The sequence below is a fragment of the Polistes fuscatus genome, unplaced genomic scaffold, assembly GCF_010416935.1.
Source record: "Polistes fuscatus isolate 324 unplaced genomic scaffold, CU_Pfus_HIC Scaffold1, whole genome shotgun sequence".
NCBI lineage: Eukaryota > Metazoa > Arthropoda > Insecta > Hymenoptera > Vespidae > Polistes > Polistes fuscatus.
In genome coordinates, this window is record NW_025112997.1 from 6,188,782 (window position 1) to 6,211,327 (window position 22,546).

At 33.1% G+C, this 22,546-nt stretch overlaps 2 protein-coding genes and 1 long non-coding RNA gene across 5 annotated transcripts in view; 1 reads left to right on the top strand and 2 right to left on the bottom strand.

Annotated features, from left to right (window-relative positions):
• The window catches only part of LOC122518803 (nephrin), a 298,229-nt gene extending 296,828 nt beyond the window's left edge, over nt 1-1,401 (bottom strand). The window contains exon 1 of one of the 3 annotated variants that reach the window (XM_043637915.1): nt 363-1,401. The gene's annotated coding sequence lies outside the window, so the exon portion shown is untranslated. Of the gene's footprint in view, nt 1-128 lie in introns of all 3 variants that reach the window. The other 2 variants (XM_043637908.1, XM_043637923.1) reach the window with 2 other exon arrangements.
• Nucleotides 1,402-4,811: 3,410 nt separating this feature from the next.
• On the bottom strand, nt 4,812-7,746 carry LOC122517953 (NPC intracellular cholesterol transporter 2 homolog a). Its single transcript, XM_043636593.1, has 3 exons — nt 7,527-7,746; nt 5,587-5,894; nt 4,812-5,236 (listed from the first exon to the last, which is right to left on the bottom strand). Exons 1-3 carry the CDS (start codon nt 7,603-7,605, stop codon nt 5,153-5,155), a joined length of 471 nt encoding a protein of 156 aa, XP_043492528.1. The 5' UTR covers nt 7,606-7,746; the 3' UTR covers nt 4,812-5,152.
• A 303-nt stretch (nt 7,747-8,049) lies between these two features.
• Nucleotides 8,050-9,010, top strand: LOC122517964. Its single transcript, XR_006303947.1, has 2 exons — nt 8,050-8,213; nt 8,558-9,010. It is a non-coding gene; the product is annotated as an uncharacterized LOC122517964 (long non-coding RNA).
• The last annotated feature ends 13,536 nt before the right edge of the window (nt 9,011-22,546 follow it).

Consider the following 22,546-nt stretch of genomic DNA (forward strand, 5'->3'; position numbering starts at 1 on the left):
ATAGAACATATACACATGTGTATTAATGTATAGACAAAGGGGTAAGATGAAAAAGAAGATAGATAGATAGATAGAGATAGAGAGAGAAAGAGAGAGAGAGAGAGATAGAAAGAGATAGAGAGGGTGACCGGTCGATACGATCTTCGCCTTTAGGCCCGACACCGTGAGGAATACAGAATACGACGATATAAAATATCTTCATCGATTCGGGTCATCCCGGCCCATGCATAGAGCTTATCGTTGTCCCGAATAAAAGTGCTCGAGTACGATAGGAGGAGAGAGAGAAAGAGAGAGAGAGAGAGAGAGAAAGAAGGAGGGAAAAAGAGACGAACGGGAAAGCGACAACGATGGCACACACGCACGTAGGTATAGTTAATACATCCACAAGAAGACACCACGACACACAAGGAATAGAAGAGAAATTGTCGTGGGGACGGGAAAAGGTCTCTTCGGCGACTATTTTCGGTTCGTATACAGACACTCGAAACAAGCGATAGGCCAGAGAGAGAGAGAGAGAGAAAGAGAGTGTGTCTGGGTTACTGGTGAACGCACGAGGAAGGAGTCAAGGAAGGGGGTTGAAGAGCCTTGTGAGCAACACTCGCGCTTGATAGCCGCGAAATTCGAGCCTCCTTTAGTATCCAAAGAAAGAGTAGTAAGAGTACGTCCCTCGCACTTTGATATCTCGGATGTGTCCTCATCGATCGTTTCCCTCCAACCCTTTTCACCCCTTTTTATATTACCACCTCCGGTATAATCGAGCTTCGACAAGCTCCGACGAGCCCCCTCAGCTAATCCAAATACCGATAATCCATTCTTGAGTCTCAATATTCTTACAACATTTCAACGATATCTTCCTCCATTGTTAATATCATCTTTCAAATCCAAATCCGCAGGATGAATCAACATCCTTTTTTCTTTTTTCTTTTTTTCTTCTTCTCTCTCTCTCTGTTTTATTCTTCTTTCTTTTCCCTCCTATACCAGCCCCAACGAGCACATCGTATTATCTCTTCTATTTTTTCGTTCTTTTAATCGATGAAAAATTCGAAAGAAAAGAAAGATATTTAGACGGACGAGTCGCGTTAGCTTCGGCGAGATAACACGTGCGAACTTGCTAAATAAACGATCGTTGCGGATTGTACGTGAAAATGTAGATTGTGGTGACGATTTGTTACGAATTTGTTGGTTTTCTTCTTTCTCGTCGTTTTTCGTTGAAACTCGATTGTTTACACTGTACTTTGATGATGAATGATTTTAATATGGGGTGATTTGGGAACAAAAGAGAAACGTAGCTCACAAAAACACGAGATCCTCGACCGACGGCGGACGGTACACTGACGGAAAAGACGAACAAACGGCGCGTCGACGGACGCGCAGCCTGCGAAGCTTCCACAAGAGGTAGCAATGCTGCTAGTGGTGGTGCTGCTAGTGGTGGTGAACCTGCTGCTGGTGGTGGTGGTGGCGGTGGTGGCAGCAGTAGTGATGGTGGAGGTGGTGGAGATAGTGGTGAGTAGAGAAGGAAGTGGAAGAGGCGGAGGAGGAAGAGGTGGTTTGCAGAGAACAGTCGGCTCGAAAGGAAGGGAAAGGGGTTGTTTCGTCGTACAAGAGCACCAACTACCCCTGCCTATCCGTTACCTATCTGCTTATGCTACTACTAGCTAGATGTATAAGCTTTCTCTTCTTGACTATCATCCCACAAAAATGGACTATTTTTCTATACCATTATTTTCAATTAACTTCAACACGTTGACAGCGGTTGATTAAACTTCGATTATTATTGTGTTTGACGTTTAAATTCTATTATTATTATTCTACTTAATTATTCTAAATATATTTTTCAAATTAATGTTAAAACGATATCGCAAACGTCTAAATACAATATTTTTATTTAAACATTGAATAATGCTCGATAAACTCATTTCGTAAGTTCGTACTAACTAATTAACACGGTCTCTGGCAACTTAGATCGGAAACTGCAATTAACGGAGAAAGGGGATGAAAAGGTGAATGAACGGACTGCGATGGAACGTATCTAGGAGGACAGGTACGAGCAACACGGCAGTCGTTCTTTATTCTCAACGAGCTCTTTAGAAGTAAAGTTTAATGCTATTCCACTTTTAGGTAGGTACCATCTGCCTGCCCCGTTATAGATAGAAAGAAGAAAAAAAAAGTAGGATGAACAAAAAGAGTAGAGAAAGGAAAATGAAATAGGAGGTAGGAATAAAAGGAGTCGAATTAATCGATCGGCCGATTATACTATCGGTGCATTAACCAATTCCCGAGCAAAAAGATATTTCAAAGTCGAAAATAAATAAAGATTAAGTAATCCAAAGTGAGCGCACGCGAAACTCATGCAAATCATTTTATACGCTATTCTTATTCCATATCCGCAAGTTTTACTTTTATTTGTTTTTAATCTATCAATGACTATCCAACAACTCATTTACATTAACAATCTTATTATAGTTGTGGTTAACTAAAATTTACTCTTCGAAATCGTTTCCTTTTTTTTTTTTTCAAAATAAAAAATCTTTCGTCTTGAAAATAATGATCACACGTTTCGATATGATAAAATGATTATTCGATCACTTTGTTTCACGTTAAATAAAGTGACTAGAGAGAAGGAATCTCTTCATTTAATCTCCAACAAATTGTTTTAAATAAAAGAAAGAAAAAAAAAAAAGAAAAAGTAAGAAAATTAATTTAAAAATGCTAAACAATTTGGAAACATATTTTAAACATTCCAGACTATTTTGAAGTTCGTTAGCCGACCATTATCGAACATCGCAAATTCTCTTGAACGTTTTCGAGCTGACAGGATAGGTGGATACCGGTTGGTCTGATAGAAGGTAGATACTCGGGTAGGAGGAGGGAGGAGGAAAAGAATCGAAATAGGGTGAGAAACCTCCAGGCAAAAGGTAGACGAGCAAGTGAATGCTTTCTGACTGGTGTCACGGATCATGGTCATCTTGAAAGCTTCTAAAAGGAATATCTCGGTCGCTTTCTGAAAGCTATCTTTTCGCAAAGGGAATGACTCACTTCGGTGTGTGCGTCGAGTAGATACGTTACTTATATCTGGTACGAGAGATATATTACCTTCTAACGTTGAGAATTCTCACTCACTTTTCCCCTCTCGTGCCATTGCAACACGCCAATATATAGTTGAGAATAGCGAAAAAATCTACGCTTAAATTTTGTTCCTTTATCTTTCATTCAATGGTTATTATATAAATTTTATTTTTAAATAATCATAACTCGTTTTGTTAACTTAACAAATAATTGTTAAATACAAAAAAATTCGATCGAAAGATTTATTATCTTATCGTAAAACCAAACGTTATCCCTTTTCGCAATACTGTAACTTCTAAAGGACAACTCTCAAAACGACAGCCGATAAATGCTAGATACTGGTTGATCCGCGTGTGTGACTTCGATCACAGAGAGCCGTTTAGTCGGGTTAAATCGAATTACGTTTCTATACTGGGATCAGTTTGTGCTAATACAACGTGTACAGCTATGCTAACACGCGAATTTGCAAACAATTGTAATGTCTATGCTTAAATATCAAATGTATTTATTAATGGTACGTATAGATTTCTATCGATGCATTATAGAAATTGGAATATACTACAAGCTGACAAAACAATAGTAACAAAGTAGATGAATCGAATGGAAGACATTGATTTTATGATAAAACGTATAAATGCATTAAAGAATAAGAAATATTTGCATTCATGTGTGTAAATCATACTCTAATGAAGATATGTTTAATTAGATGACAAAAGATAGAATTTCATTGATTAGTATCTATTAAAAATCACCTAAAAAGTATACATCTGTATGTGTGTATGTGTGTTTGTGTGTGTTTGTAATAAACGTATCAGTTTCGTGATTACGTTACTTTGATAATTTTCCTGTTTAAGTATAAAGTAAAATAAAATAATAGCTACTTAGAAAAAAGGATCAAGTTTAAAAGTAGTAGGTAGTCGAGCATGTTGCACAAAGAATTATTATAGTCATTGTAAAGGCTCAGAAGTCGAGTGCCGTTTTGCATTCGATCACATCTTATCGATCGGTAACATGCTACTACGTTCGAGTTATAGCCAGAGATCGTGGTACGACGACTAAAAGTCACAGTGCTTTTAATCTTTCGAACTGACCGATCGAGATGCGAGATAGTAGTCGGCACGACGAATGATCGCTCCTTCACGCGACACCGTTTATCGGATTTTTACGAGGAAACGTTAGTTACGTTAACATTTCGTTTAAGAAATAGAAATCGTCTCGCATGTCGTCTTTCGATTGAAAAGCAATTGTTACGTTTACGTTTTATTACCGTTCTGTAATAGAATTTTTCGATAAACGCGTTAACAATTTTTATTCTCGTCGAATTTTTAATTAAATTTTTGTATTGGATCAACATTATTTTCTAAAAATATTATATACTTAATTATTAACTCGTAGATAGAGCAAATATCAAGATAGTAATTTGAATGTTTGTAATATAATTAAATTTAATTACGTTATCGACGAATTGTTGTGTATTGTTTTTCGTATTTTTTATATGTATTCATGATTGAAATATATAAAATTATTGAATTTTTATTATGTACCATCGAAACATGTTTAATTAAACATGTTTTTTCGAATACACAACCGAGGCAGCAGTAGTCGATAGTCTACTACAATATTCTTCTTTACCAGCCGTAGATAAGCCGATAAAATTAAATAAATACTATAGTTCTGTAGATAAGATGCTTTTTATATTCTAGGAGGAATATCATATTTATTTCCTTTAATTATAAAAAATAATCCGCTTTTCAAAATATTTTATTTGCTTACAGTATTAATTAAAAGTAATTATTTTCAACCCTTTACGAAAACACTACGCAAAAGTTTATTTGTTATTTTTTATATGCATCATACATCTATGGTATATAGATATTACATTTCTAAAACATACTCGCAGGCAAGAGACAACGCGAATCATTAAAATTTGAAACGCTTAACCTTCATCCTTCTCAACGACTTATGCTATAGATTTTTATAAAAGAACGTGATATCTTATATTTTAAATTTCCTACCAGAAAACCTTACAAAAAATTCGTATACAAAAAAGGAAACAGAATAGAAACTAATTGATGACACAGACATTTTAGCCAGTAATTTTCGCCGGTACTGTGAAGCAAGATACAATATCTTTTCCATTTCGTAAAGCGTAGTATACAATTAAATTGACCTGAAACAAAAATAATTTTTTAAAATAAAAATTATTTATATTATTATTATAAGAATTTCGTATCTAAGATCTATAATAATTATTTTCAATTTCATATCAATGCATATTATAAAGTAAATTAATTCTAAACTATAATGTGCTTTTTATAATTTAAGTCTCGCACGCGATCGAATATAAATTTAGAATTATTTAAAAATAAATTATCCCGTCCGCATGTTCGAAAAAATTAGACTATTGTTTTTGAAAATTATCTTTCGTTGTATTGTGACCTATATATACTTTTATCTAAACTATGATAACTGAAGACATTAGTGTGTATAGTATAACAGTTCAAAATGAAATGTACGTACCTTCGGATATATATCCAAAATAGGAAACTCAGTTTTGTAGACATACGTCGTACCTTTTTTCACGGGACATCCGACTTTGTTGTTATCGACATCATAAATATTATCGCATGCATTCATACCATCTACTCCTATGAAGGGCAAATCGATGCCAAGTAACGTAGCATGAACAGATGTAAGCAATTGCTCAGCATCTTTTTCAGGTACGAAAGATTGTTCTATAGAAATTCGATTTTTCTTTTTCAAAGTGCACGGTGGCGTATCGCAGCCAGATATTTTCACCTGATTGGCATCTTCGTAAGGTGTATTTCCTAAAAATAAAAAAAATGTTAAAAATAATTTTAAAGATATATTTATTTTACATACAAATGTACTTTTAACTATTGTAATTATTTGATTAATTATAAAATTCATTTGTATACAAAAGTCAAGACTTCGTAGAATTATAATACTCATCGATAATATTGAACGAAACTATGAGTCACGTGTAAAAGCAGAGTCTAAGTAAATATTCAAATTCTTATCTTGAGGATTGGAAATTTTTTAAAATTCAAATGTATATGCTTTATTAATTTTATATATTACCAATTTATTTCTTTGACATTAAATAAAAGCGACATCAGTGCTAATTTTATTTTACAAGTTTTATACGACTATTACTTTTAGTAATATGTGCATATATGCATTTTTAATATATAAAACATAATATTGAATTCCGATTAATGCCTCACGAAGCAGATACTTTCGAATTTGATGAATTTGCTTGTTATTTCAAGGATATTTCAAGTTACTGGAATTATGTGAGCGAACACTACATACGAAGACATTTCTCAGTACTGACTTCCAAGAATACTTTATAAAAACTGACTATATTTAAACAGAAAAATAAATACTATTACTATACGACTATTAAGAATAATAAAACAATAATGACATAAAATGTTGTAATATTAAATTCATATCTTTCACGCTAGTCTTTAATCTTGATTTATTTTTTATTCTAAACGTAATTTTACTGATCTAAAAATTAAACTATGAAAAAATACAAATTCCTCAATTTCATTTTAATATTATTACGTTTAACTGTAATCAATTATAAATGCATATCGATGCGAACAATAATTGTCGATTTTGTAACAATAAATTTTCCTACATTCTACGAATAAATTTATTTTATTTTAAATTCTTATCTCCACCTCTTCTTCCTTTCAATGAAACAAAAACAAGAAATTCTTGGTGATTATATTTCTATTTACAAAAAAAACATAATTGTAATGATTTTAAATTGCATCTAGCAATATAAGTGTATTAAGAAGACGCGTACATCTACGATAGATGAGAAAATATAGAATTTCGAAAATGATATAATCTGTGTGATCTTAACGGAAACACGATACCTTTTATTGTGACTACAAGGCCGAACGAATTTATGATTTTGTATTATCTACGAGGAGATATGATTCTATTATGACTATTGTTATTACCATATTTGATGTTATCAAAAGAAAATAATGTATTTTTAATTATATTTAACAAAAGTAATGTTATAAAGAGAGAATAAAATTTTCAAAATAAATCAATTAAATATACATGTTAATATTGTTACGTCTTGTATCATAATAAAAATTGTAGTCAATTTTTGATCAAACTGTGAAGCCTTTTCCAGAGAGTGACCTAATGAATTGTGAGTGTATTGGCAACAGTGAGACGCGGGTCTGAAAAATGTTTGCCATCTGGTTCTTTAGTTTAATATAGTAATAATTTTAGTAATAAATACTAGTAATAAATATTTCTTGGGTTACATGACCATTGTTTACGACGAGGAAAATATCAAGCGTAGCAGATGGAAAAGAAACAAGATGACGGAAAATATCAACGAATATTTTTACGAAAAAAATTCTTGGCAAATATCAGTAAATGTAAAAAGAAATGATTCAACGTACCTCCACAATGATTAACTTGTGTTCCAGATACCAGAATAACGACAACAGCCGCGAAAACGAACAAGGTTTCCCTCAGCATGTTGAGTGAAAGCTAACAGTCTTCTTGGTAATTATCTTTGTATACGAAAAGAAGATTACTGAGGATGGATCCAATCAGGGTCAGGTCTGGCTGCCGACTGAGCGGAATACCGGTTCTACACACCGTGATACCGAAGCTTGTCCTTTACGCAGACCATTATAAAGAAAGGTGAAACAAATGTTGTCAGTCGGTGGAAGATACTTTGTGGGGGCTTCCCTCTCCACAGACACACACACACACGCACGCACACACATTTGACCGTATTTATTTTCTTCTTATATTTTCTTTTATTCATGAATTAAATATATTCCGAAGGAGAAAAACAGGTCCAATCATTTAAACCCTGTAAATCTTACAAGGAGACGGTCAGTGAGCCACACCTCAGATTTTTTTCAAATTTTGCACACTTGTAGTACTCCATGAAAAAATTCATTGTGCCTTAAAACTAGGCATAGATATTCAGCCGTTTGTGAAAAAACGCGAATTGAACTTTCACATATATACGTATTTCTTTGGCTGTAGTAGTCTAGTGTAGTAGTCTACAATAGCGGCGCTGTGTGTGTCTCTGTGTCACCGATACCTATATCTTATCTTGACAGGGCTAACAAGTATGTCTACCTTTCTTTTCTTTCTTTAGTAATTTTATTCTAAGTTAGTCAAAGAAAACAACATCTGAATTAATAAATTTGAGGAGAGAGAAATATATTTTATTTCGTTTTAAAATGATTATACGATGATGAAATAATTGACTTTACGGATACACATATTTTAAAGTATCATCATTTTCATTTTTATTATTACAAAGAGAAACAAAACAAATTATCTTTCTGCATTTTATTTCTGTCATTAATAGTATTGAAGGAAGTAATTTGTTTTGCCGTTTCTTCCACCGTTTTTGGTGGTCGACTTCCTGATAATGTCTGTTGAATGTTTATTTCGTTTTTGTCAATAGGAAGAGAAATACTTAGTTACTTAATATTCTGGACGTTGGTTTGAACAAGACATCGCATACGAGATACAAATCTCAAAGAAAATATGTACTATGAAACATCGATGACCCTGACCTTGCGACGTTGAGGAAGACCTTTCGATAACTATTTTCCTATTATATACAACAGTACTGTATTATAACGAACTCTTTTTATAACATCTCAATACTGTACGATACACGTTTTTTGTTTATAATTATCTGCTTCAATTTTCCTCTTTTATATTCTTTCCAGTAGAATACTAATTATTTTCAGCACGTTTATTCAGATGTAAACTATGGATTACATATTTTTATTATTGACAAGTTTAAAAGATATCATAAATGTTACAAACGTAAGCATTTTTTCTGAAGCGTTTACTCATTCATTTATTGTAATTAATGTTTTTATTACTATTAAAAAAACTAGAGACAACAGAAAAATTCTACGTTTATCTTATTTATAACTGGTTTTTATATAACACGATTTATTAAACAGGTAATCTTCCTACAACATGGCATCTTATAACACGGTTTCGCTATAACATGATTCATAAATTGTGAAAACCTTTGTACAAAACTTTGTACTTTTACAGCACTGGATAACATGATTTGGTTTAATATATTTAAAAATTAAATTACCTTAAAATAATGATGTGAAGAAATAATGAACTCTGGGTCTCATATAGCACGGTTTCACACAATACGGCATTTCTAAGAACCTATCTACCTTGTTACAGGAGGGTACATCAATGCGTTTATTATTCTTCTACAACAATTGCTATCTCAAACATTTTGAAACGATTATTTACAATCGAATAAACTCTAATATTAGATTTATATAATTATTAAATAAGAAATACAAATTGTTAAACGTCTATTTTATTTATCTATATTATCTGATCTAAATTAAATGATCGTTCGATGCTCTTGTAGTAATCTGTTTTATCGGCAGCTTTATTTCTACAAAGTTAAATTCCATAAGATAACTTATCAACTAAGATTAGAAACTTTCTTTTCTAAACACTTAGATGACGTTAAATACGTGTTTGATGCAATATTATCATTTTAGAATTAACTTTTAAATAAAATAAACGAAAGCTAGAAAAAAATAGGTAAATACTTAATGGTTTTTTTTGCAGATCCAATTATTTTTCAAACAATTGTAATATCAAAGTCGAAAATAATATTTCTTTTAAGACAAATTTACAAGGGAGAAAAGATAAGTACTTTAAATAAATAAACACTATCGATAACATTCTAAGTAGAATTTAAAATTGGATCGAAGATACACGAGGACCAAAAGTTTCTTTTTGTTTTTTATTTCGAGTCCTCGTAATCCTATTTATCAGCACATAGGTCAGGCTTGATTTGTAATAAATCCTCGGTAATCACTTAACGTATACAGAAAATGATGGTTCTCATACTAGAGATCATAGTTTTTCTTCAACAAATATCCAACTTCCATGCTATAATACTTAAATCACATTTTCGATCTTTTCTGTTCGATCACACGGTTTAAAAATTTAAAGGATTGCAACATCAAATTTATTTGTTGTCGCAATATTTTAGAACGAAACCAAAATGTTAATTACATTGTATCGCGAATAAAATAATATTATTAATAATTTTTATCAATATTTGATGTTTTATTTACGATTTTAAAATAGAAATTTCTAATTTAGATTTCGACACGGTGTTCTCCGTTCATCGAAAAATCATTAAGATGTTCGAATGAGCGAGTGTCATTTTCAAAAGTAAACAGCATACATATAACTAAGCTTTTCAGTTATCTCAAACGGGATGTTTTGGAATATAACCGAAAATAGATCCATTTTAAATTCTACTTTTGTCCCTAAGGAATATTGGAAATGGTCAGGACGACAAAATAGAATCCTATTTAGTTGAGATGTAACGCGTTGCGATCACTAAAAGCATCACTCTTCGGTGTAAAACCTAGATTAGAAGTGACGGATTACAAGGTGAATGAAAAAGTACAAAACCAAAGAGACAGCTATTGGTAAAAAGTGCTTCTGTATGTCTAACTCTTTTTACTATTTATTTCGACTCGAGAACATCCGGGAACTCGAGAGTTCGTTCTCAAGATAGAGAGAAATGAATAAACATATTTAATTGTAAGGTTATACCAGTTTCAGTTTTTCCAAACGTTTTCTTCATTCCACTTTTGTAATATCTTAAACATAAATAAATTGAAAAAACACCGGAAAATACATTAAAAGAAAAAAAAAATACAATTATTATTTTGTTAAGTTTAGTGATAGAATATAAAATAAAATAAAAAAGTGCTATTTTTAAGTAAGGTTTACTTGTTTGGAGAAACTATTATCCGCTTACGTGCCGATCATTAGACGTTCTCGAAAGTAATAGGATTTCCTTCGTATTTCGAACGATTCGCCGTTTGCAACGTGCGCTTGTCCGGCGTCTATTTTCGAATCCACTATATTTATAGCTAACCTTACCTTTACTGGCTCGATCTACGCTACCTCTTTCACGTAAATGGTATTGCGAGGATTCTGCTGCTACCTTGGCGCAAACTGCTTTAGCTCCAAGATATCACCGATATTTCTCATCGAGAATAGAAGCAAAAAGATCACACTGATACCAGTAAATACATACTACACGTTTCTTTAGACATTTCAAACATCAAACAAGTGTTTTCAACGAATAAATCTTCCTTTATTTCAAAGGAAGAACAAAAATCTTCTACGTTTCAATTATACGTTAACAGAGACAACATTGTATAAGTCGAGTATGTAAAAGCAAGAAAGAAAAAATAACATGACTATGAAAATAATTACAATCTGAAAAAATAATCTTCCTCCTGAGCACACCAAGTGTAGTGTGCCACTCCTTGTAAGTAGCTTTCATGGGTATCTTTACTGTAGCAATAAGAGCTCCAACGCAAAGAAGGAAAATCAACGTGACGAGGATAAACTAATGTTCTCTTACGAACAACGATTGGATTCTTACTACGGCCGTCTGAACGATGAACGTCTTTCTTCAAGCATTTATTCATCTTTTATTTTTTTTTTTTTTTATTTTTACTGATATACACGGATTAGATCAAGTATCGTAGTTTAAAACTCGATCATATTTACATTTGTTAAATATCGCGTATCATACGAATGAAAAATGTTTTCAGAATAAAATATTTGTAAGGAAAATTAAAATACCGTTGCACTATATTCATATGTTTGTTATGGATTTTATTTAATATAAACGACGAATGCAACGGTCAGCCAATGAGTTCTTGGGATAATCTTGGAAAAGAGGGATAAATAACCAGACTAGCGGTAGACCGATTCGTTTAGTCGTTTATATTTGGATTCTGATCTCTTTTACTACTACTGCAACCCTGTGTAATTCCTACGGATGCATTCTTCATCAGTTATGTGTCATTTCTCTATTCACATATTCTCTCTCTTATCCATACCTTTCTATTTCTAAAGTAAAACAAGTGTAAAGTATAATTAGGTTCTTTTGTTGCTAACGTTTGTACCTCTTTTATCGATTGTTCCTTGCTTAGAAAAAAATGCTTACTTTGAATTACCATTCAAAGATCTTTCAATGTTTCATTAGAAATGAACACGTGTCAGCATACCGGATACTATAATACGTTAGATCATTAAGAGTGAAGACATCTAATGAACTCATTTTTTTGAGTTCATAATAAAACTTTCAACGAATGCTCAGAATATTTCTAATGAAATTAATATTGCGTTAATTACTCGAAAGTATTTTAATAATTTTTATTTTAAATGATTTAATTATTCATCTTTAGTTTTTCTGGTGTATTCATTTATATTTATTAAATTTTTAAATATTTCTAATCAAATTTTGTAATTGCATTGAGTACTCGAAAGTATTTCAATATTGTTTTTGATCAGAGTAATTATTATTTATAATATTATTTCATTTTACATAATAATAATTTTTAATTTTTTGTAAGCTATATGATAAAATATTAGAATATTTCTAATGAAATTCTCTCTGATCGCATTAGATACCCTAAAGTATTCCAATATTATTTTATGATACCAGTAATCAATCATCTTTAAGATATTTCTAACAATATTTCTTTCTTAGATTGTAAAGACCAAAGTTGATAGATATGAAAAAGAATAAACGTTAAGTTAGTCATTCTCAAGAGATAAAGAAAGAGGAAATGAGGGCAAAAGAAAGAAAGAAAATGTGAGAGAGAGAGAGAGAGAGAGAGAGAGAGAAAGAGAACTTTGCTCCAATCGAGTTCCCATGACAAGAAGGTCAGGTTCGCGCCACGTGATTCTATTTTGACTTGTACTCGTCAGCGTCCAACAGAAAGTTGTCGAAGAAAAACGAATAGAACGAGTGAGAAAAAGGGAGAAACTAGAACGACGAAGGTCGAGTTCCCATGGGATTTCACCAGAGAAATCTTCTTAAAACGTTTCAAATTCTTTTCATCGAACTTAACTTTACTATATCATCATTTTCTTATCTGCAAAATGACATGTTCCATTTTCTCTTTCATTTATTGAGAAAAACTTATTTCTTCTCTGAAATCAATTAGAATAGGTGCATACACTTATATTATAAAAGACTTTGAACTTTTTTCGGGTCAACCCAGAAAAAACTCAAATATATGAAGACGATGATTCAAAGTGACTAAAAAAAAAATACTTTAAATTTGTGAAGTCAATTAGATAACGTAATTACGCGTACACTTTTTTTAATCGTATCATGAGAGTGTTTGATTAGCCAGCAAAGTAAAGTGAATCGTATAAATCAGAGTTGTTTAGGTAAATTTCCAACAACGTTGCTATAGTAACATGATCTTAAGAATTCATACATTAATAGAAATAAAAAACGATTTGACTTTGATAAATTACGATAAAAGCTTATGTTAAGTTTGATCTCGTAGAAACAAAATGCTGAGATCGTAGACTCTAATCATTTTCCATAATATGTTGAAAGTAGTATGGAAAATAGTATAATTTTGTTTCTTCTTCTTGGTAAACTTAAAATAAAGTTTCGATCCCTTTTTAGAAAATTTAACACCGCGTACGGATTCTAATGTCCAGTGTGCATTAAGCGACTTATGTCTTACGAAGATTCTACGACAGATTCTATGACGACAGAAATAGCCTCTTGCCGAGCTGGAAAGGACCGGGAACTTAGGTAGGGCGAAGTAAAAAAGAAAAAAAAGAAGAAAGTCAAAGAGAATAAAATGAAGAAGAAGAAGAAGAAGAAGAAACGGACGACTGCGTTCGTGAGAACGAAGAGAATCTTTGAAGGGAATAAAACGGAGAAATAGGAAAAAGAAAAGGAAAAGGGGTTCGGAAGGGTGGAGTAAGGAAAGGAAAGATTTCGTTTGCGCACGCGCGTACGAGAAAGAGTTGGATGAAGGAAGTGAGAAGGAACAACTGCGAAGAGACTCGCAGATGGATAAGACAGAAAAAGAAAAAAGGAAAAAGATGGAGGAACGAAGGGAAAGCGTAAAAATAAAAAAAAGAAAAGAAATAAGCTGGAGGACGGAGTGCGAGATGCGAAGAGAAATCTTCCTTTTCTACCGGGACAGGTGCTTGCCTCTATTTTGGCCTCTATTTTTGCGCTCAGTCGAGAATATCTTGTCCGACCCTATGTAAAATCACGACATTCCTTTACTCCTTTCTCTCTGTCTCTCCCTTTTTGTTTTTTATCTTTCTCTTTATCTTTCTTTTATTCTCGTATTTCTTTCTTTCTTTCTTTCTTTCTTTCTATTTCTCGGTCGTTTTTCTTTCTTTCATTTTCATCCCCGCGAATTTTTCCTTTAACTCGCGCTCATTTCAAAAGCTTTTCACACTGTTAAGCCGATGGTTTTTCCATCTTTAATCCCTTTTTTCCATCCGCGATATGAAGGATATTATGATAATGGACATTCTAATTAGCCTTCTTATTAGCACGACTTTGAAGAAAAACTTAGGAGCTTTTGGAATAATTAGAAAAAAATCTTGAAAATATTCAATAGGGGAATTCGTGTTCTGAATCGAGGGGAAGATTTTACGTAGATTAAGGATTCTTTTGAAAAAACGTGCATTAATTTCATGGGAGGGGGGGGGAATATGTACATGCATATAAATCTGCAATACCGTATTTTTACCAAGTCGTTGGAGTATCGAAAAAGAATCGTAAAGTAATCCACAATAATATCGAGAAATAAAAATGCAGATTTCTAGTGGAACTCGAAGAGTTTCGTTCGTATTAAATACTAGCGATATTCATGACAAATATTTTCACGATATCATTTTCCGACAGCTGGATTTAAAATAAAAAAAAATCTCTTTCGAGTTGTACTCTTAAAAACATGCGAGATTATTCTTCGTAAGTTTTTTTTTTTTTTAAACGAACGAATTCATTTTCGATGATGAGAAGACAAGTATTGCGTAATCGATTGAGAAATAAAACAACATTTATTATATACATACACGCAACATATATGTCTTTATATTATAGAAATATTTTTTATTTTGAAATAATATTTATTAAAAGTTTTATAATACGATATTTCATGACTTTCCGACAAATACGTTTAATGGCTTTGTTGAGAAAAGATTCGAGGTGCAAAGTTCTTTCTCCATTAAGATAATAATATTCAATTGTTCTAAGAGATCATATTCATTTTCTTTTAGACATTTTAATTAATCAAAGTACCTTCCGTCCGAATGAACTTTGGTCGTATCATCTCGAGCGTCACGACGACTCTGTTTCATTGAATCGTTTTCTAGAATTTAATTTCAACGACGTTATATATGTAAATTTTAATATTATCGTAAAAATCGTTATATAGCAATGAAACGTTATCCCTTTGATCTGAAATGGGAGCTCTTCAATTCTTCTCTAATTAAAAATGAAAAAGGATTTACAGACTTTAAAGGATAGAAGAAGAGCAAAATAGTTGCATGGGTTCTCTCTTAATGGAACGCAAAAAGAACAGCGGTTCTCCTCGAAAACTCGAAGAATTTAGGAATGCTGAATTCTTGGCGCCAAGAACGTAAAGCGCGGTATTTCGCATCGGCCCCTTCTTCTTCTCCCCCGAAACTTTGAGATACTCTATCTCTCCTTCTTTTATTTTTTTTCTGTTTTGTTTTTTTTTTCTTTCCTATTTCACATTGCCTTATTCTTCCATTCAGCTTAAACATAACGCGACCTTCGCTAAAATACTTAAGAAAACTTGGATGAGATAAGAGAGAAGAAGTTCGAACAAGGTATACTTAGCCGAACATACCGAAGCTTTTATTTTCGTTTTATATCCTTTAATAGGTTCATTCAAACGAATTCGTTCTAATTTATATAATTTATATAATTTATATAATAATATGAGAAATATAAAAAGATGAGGCGTGTTGTATCATATTATAATGTTCTTATTTTTACTTAAACCCCGTTCAAGAAATTCAGTTCGATCAAATAGATGACTGTTTTCTCTTTCATAATCGTTAATATACGAATACACTGAACGTTTGTTTCTTCATTCGCAGCGGCGTATCTTTTTGATGAGGGATAAGGTTTCGAATAAAAAATCCCGCACGCGTAGAACCTCGAAAATCAAACCGTAAAGTGCGAAGGAAGAAATCTTTAACACCATCCGGAGCGTTGTGACAGAATCGTAACACATGTGATGGCGAATGGTATATACGCTCACATAAAGATTCCTGCAGAACTCCGGAAGAAAGAGGAAAATATTCATGCACGTATGTGTGCAAATGTGTATGCGGTGGTGTGTATGTTTGTGGCGCCTGAACGTGCCAGGAGATTTATCGATGCATTAGTACTCGCCCAAAGTCGTTCGACAAAATCGTCTGGCAAACTGTCCTAGATATCATTTCGAAACTTATGATCGTGTATCGTTTAAAAACTTCCCCGAGTATATTCAGGAATATTTTCAAATGTATTAAGGTATGAGAATAAAACAGCAACGTAAGCTTTGAGAATCTAGTATACTCATGTTAGATCGTCATTCTTGAGAGAAACAAATCGTTAACGTTTTCGAGTACTCTCGAAATCAACAACCAAAAGAAGGCTTTTACAGAACGCTCGATTTACCAAAAAGAAGGTGGCAGTTGCGCGTGAAACGAGAGCTTTTGAAGCCGAACACGTCCTACGGTCATACGAGAAAGCCTTTTGATATTCGTAGAAGCAACCTTAACCCAGTGACTATCATTGCACAAATACTCGTAACTCGATTCACCAACAGGTGTTGCCGTTCATTTTAAAATTCAAGATGCGCACATTTACTTCTTAGTTTCATCCCCAGAGCAAAAGAATGAACGGTTTTAAGAAAAAAAGCATAACAACTATTACGACTTTCAACGGGTTTCCTTCATTGATAGAAGTCCTTCGGATATGTTCCATTTTCCTTGTAAATACTACGTATACATATTATACGTTTTTATAATTCTTCCTCTGGTAGTTCCTATTCCACGTAACTCGTACGTGGGATTTTGTTCGATTCATAGTACCAGACATTGCAGGCTCGGGTTGATGGTTTATACTTCAAGCATGGCAAAAAGAAGGGTGACGGAAACGCCTGCAGTCTTATGAATCATGTTGCCCACGCGAAAACACTATAAAAATAATAGCGCCTCTGTCATCTTATGGGAGCCGTGACTCATCCTTCGATTATGATACCCTACTAGATTTTATTTTCAAAGATCGCATACGCAATCGTTCTTAGAAAAATAAAAAAGACATCAAATGGAAACAAATCTTTACAATACGACGAAATATATTATGTTGAGCAGTAAAAAAAGCCAATCTCGTAACGAAGTCAAACGTAATCCGTCACTCATTCCTTTTACTATTTTAAAAATAAACGTAAAAAATAAGAACGAAATTAAAAAAAACATATAAGGTAGAGAATAATATTACCGAAGATATTCGTGTGACGATCGCAAGGAAAGAGGATGGAAAAATATCGAAGGTTTTGACGACCATGAAAGCAGAGTAGTAATGTTACGTGATGGGCCAAAATTTCCGCTTTTTTTCCGTTTTTTTTTTTTTCTTTTCTTTTTTTTTTTTTTTTTTTTCGGGGGGGGGGGAAAACTTTTTTTTTTTTTTAATTTCTCTTTTTTTCCAAGACTTTTTGTTTTTTTAACATAATTTTTTTTTTTTTTTTTTTTTTTTTTTTTTTTTCGTTTTTGGTTCCTTTTTTTTTTTTTTTTGTTTTTTTCCTTTTTTTTTTTTTTTTTTTCCCTATCGAAAAAGATTGTTTAAAAGAAACATCGAAGAGACTTCGGCCATGGCGGGACTGTACTCGCAACTATCATTGATCAGGTGGCACCCTCGTAACAATTCTTACCACTCCATGCGGTGCACGATATCGATCTCTCTTTCTTTCTCCTTCTATTTCTTTATTTCTTTCTATCTCTCTCTCTCTCTCTCATACCCTCTCCCTCCCTCTCTCTTTCACTCTTTCCAAATCGGTTCTCCTCTTTTCTCATCGTTAGTCATCGTTCTTTCGTGCCGCACGTTTCACGAGTTGCGAGAATTCGGATAGTACTTTTCTGAGTCACTAATAACTTGCACTTTTTTCTTTCCATATATGCAATATTATTTGATTGGCGAATTACGAAAAAACTTTAAGGAAACGTAAGTCATAAAAATGGAATAAACTTTAGGCACTCTACTTTCAGAAAAAAATTCAATTTATTAGAAGTATGATTTATTATTCGATTGAACATTATTTTCGATTAAAATCTGTAAACAAACGAGCATGACTCGTACACTTTTAAAGTTGTAATAATTAATGTTAAAATAATGTTTATTTAATTTTTATTTAATAATAAATTTAAGAATAACGTAGATATATATTTTTTCATTTGGATTTAGATAAATTATTAGCGTCATAATGTACTGCAAATAAATTAATATTTATCCATTACGTTGGAAAGAACGTATTTTGCTGAATAGAAATATGTAACAGTGTTCGGTAATAAATTGCACCAGATGCGCTATTCGTATCATTTATTTTAAATCTTAGGCAAAGAGATAACGTTAGATTTAATAGAGAAAGAGAGAGAGAGAGAGAGAAGGAATTCGAATACGTGTACACTTTGACGACCCCACGCACGCCACTTTGCACCGGAAATGTCATTTTCCTAACCCGCATCCTCGACAATTTGTCTTCTACTCTTAACTCTATCCAGAAAATTTAACATCGCGGAAGTGTCCTATCGAAATGAAATTTTCATTTTCAAAAATCGAAAGAGTCGATTAACTATGTGAATTGAAATCACACAAATCTAAATGGACAATTTTTTTTCAATTTCCGAGCAGAGTATTAATTGGTATTTACATCAAAGATTAGTTTTCAAAATCTATGTGTTTTTTATCCATATAGAGTATGGTTACCTATAACAGAAAGAAAAGAAAAAAAAAGAGGAAGAAAAGAAGAAGACGACTTCGTGCCGTAAATTTGAAATCGCTTTGCCGCACATCGTAAATACCGACAAACTTCGTGGTGTCGATTTTTACCATGTCGCTCGGAAAAAAATCACTCCCATCATATTTTCCCAATCGCGCCAAAAGAAGTATAACTTCAAAAAACAAACAATAAACATATGAAAACACACGCGTGAACGCATATACATACATAGGGCAAAACTACTTCGCAAACGATCGTGAGAAAATGAACGTAGATCTGGTAATTTCTTTTTGTGACAACGATATGCGTTAGTACCTGATAGTACGGTTTATGTTTAACAAAGAACAACAGTAGGGAAATAACTGACACATAGAAAACAGTCGGAACTGTATTAACTCTGTTTAAACGTTCAACAGTAACTTCCTCTTGTTCCGCGTTTTGATACAGGCGTACGCACGGGTATCTACATTCAACACAAACGAACAATTTCCAAGCGGGATATCGAATAAGCCATATAAAGACCACCTACGGGTAGTCATAAATTTTATTGCAATTCGTAACAATTAGGTATCATCTCTAATTCTATTATTTATATCCTTCGAAGGGCTAAACTCGGTCATAGTTTATTCGAGGGTCTGGAAGGAAGATATTGATCTTCATCTTTCTCTCTCTTTCTCTCTCTCTCTCTCTCTCTCTCGTTCCATCTTTCTCAAACTAAACAGAACGTTGTCGAAGTTCGATACTAAAGTACATCAACGGGCAGACAAACGAAAAATATATAATATATCTCAAGTATAGAGGTAAAGCGGAGATCGCACGAGCTCGATACGGCTTTGGCAAAATCCGTGGGGACTGCTTATAGGAAAAGGAATAAAATTGCGTTGATATCTCTAGCTAGAAAAAGACACATAGAGAATAACAATGACAAACCTTTCGTTGAATACATTCATATCGCTTAAAGATAACGAATGTCGCTCTTTCTATATATGTGTATCTCTAAATGCGTATATATATATATATAAATATACATATACGATATTATACATATATATCGAAGATTTTCCTAGGAGATTCTAAACACGTGGAGAATTCGATATAGAACTCGAACGATAAAGAAATCACGTCACGCGTTTCGCACGCGCCGATATCGAAATGTCGGTCTCTGTTTGTTGTTTCTAGAAATTATTTTCAAAATCTACGATCAAAATGTGGAAAGAAATAAATTCTACTTACTTTCCTTACGATCTGTCAACATTTTACAAAAATGCACGTCGACAATGCATATGTGAAACTCGAGATATACGAGATGAAGGATCGATCATAATGTCTTGGGGAATAACGCGAGATCAGTTTGTTCGATAAGACCCATTGTGGAAAGGGAATGAACTGTATAACGTTTTAAAGTTATACGAGAGGGTAGGAGAAAGCAAGCGCATACGCGCGATTAAATAAACGATTCGTTTTCTAATCCAAAACAATCCTGAAATAATACAAGCGTGAAGTTCTTTCGTAGTAATCACTCGTTTCGTAGTAATCACTGAGTTTCACACGTCGGAACGAGTGAATTAGACGTAAGGATAAACTTTGTGCGAACATGGCGAGTGAATTTTTAATGAAAAACAAATTCGAGGTTCGTTGCCGTTCGAAAGACAACATTGATAAAAACCCCAGGATTCTTGAAATAGATGGAAGAAGGATGCATATAACATTCATACATATATACATACATACATACATACATACATACATACACACATACAGATATACATAAGAACGTACAAACCATACATGCATGTATATATACGTCGTCTAGTAAATTCTACTGGAAACGGATAAAGTTATTTTAGTTAAAAAAAAACGAAAAATACGGTTGAAACTTCGAATAGGAAAACACAAAAAAGTGCTATCGTCTCTACTTTAGCTACAAAAGAGAATTCCATTTTGAGTAGGACATGAAATCGATATTTCCTCTTCGTCTTATTTACCAATGTTCGCGAAGGGTAAATTAACGTTCGTCTTCGGTTCGTGCGCTAACGTAAAGTACTCGACCGAATACACTAGCCATGAAGAAATTTACTGTTTAACGCCACGTAAATGGACTAAGCAAATACTGACCCTTTTTTTTCCCATTATACCATAACTCTATGATGTTATCCATTTAACGTCGTACTCAAACTTTTAATGCGTATTCCTTTCTTCTTCTGGCTTATTGTTCTTTTCCGCTAGACCATCTTCAAATATTGAATTTCTTTGTTAAAATTTACAGTAACACGAAACTGTTTAAAAATATCACTAATTGATCGATATTATCAATAAAAGGATAAACAAAGTCTATTTAAATGCGGACATATTACTGATTCACGTTTACGAAGAAAAGGCTGCACCCTCGGACACGAATGTCAAACTTTCTTTCTTTCTCTCTCTCTCTCTTTCTCCTGTACGATTCAGGATCAACGTAATCGGGTGTATCATGATATGCCAGAAACTCACCCCGTATTTGTTCATTCCACCATAGCGCATTCGTTTTCGTTTCTCCCTTCGTCCGAAACATAAACGAGGGATAAGGAAAGAGAGAAAGAGAGAGGGAGAGAATGGGCGGGAAGGAAAAAGCCAGAAAAGGAGAAAGGGGGAGAAAGAGAGAGAGAGAGAGAGAGACGAAGATAGGTCCCTTGGCACGCGGCGAAGCGGAACGCGCGTATTTCGAACCTCTTCGGTTGAGCGTGCGCGCGAGTATGTGCGCATCTTACCATCTGTAGCGATATATTAAACGTTGGAATGACGTGTAGAGAGACGCGCAGAGATTTTCTAACGTATCGGGAAACAAGATTGATCGATTTTTCAAGTAAAATTTGTATTTTATTTTTAACGATAACGCAACGAATTCAATTTCAATTTTGACATTACTAATAAAATTACTTCTTTATCTTTATATTGATTTGTACGACAAACTCTTGCCGATTATTAATACAAATTTATAGGCAATATATTTAGATACTGAGATAGATACGATATAATATATATTTAAGAATATATTTCAAATATATATATTTATAAATAGTCATAAGTTTTCCGTATAACCTGATGATACAACTGCTTGCCCGGAAAATTCGTATCAATTTAAACAGAAATACAATTACATGAAAAAATATCGATGAAATATATTTTTATAAATTGTCGCAAACAACTTGCTAGATTATTCTGACGTTATTATTATTGTTTAATTTAACAATCAATGGGATACTTGAAATTAAACATTCGTTAATTAAACATTCGTGTATTCAAATTTTGTATCAATCAACGTGTACGTTTAAATGCAATTAAAAAATATTATAATAAGATGCAATAGCGTATAGGGGGAGAAGAAAAAGAATAAAAAATAATACATACAGTTTGGAATGTCCAGGAGCACGCGACGTAGGAATATATATCCCTATCGGTCTGTTGTGATTGGTCGAGAATGCCACGAGGTATGTGCGTGCGTGTGTGCGCGCGCGAACGAGCAGGCAAACGAGCGAGCGTGCAAGGCACACACGCGATTACAGAGGCTGTTCTTTGGTAAGCAGTGGGGGAGACTA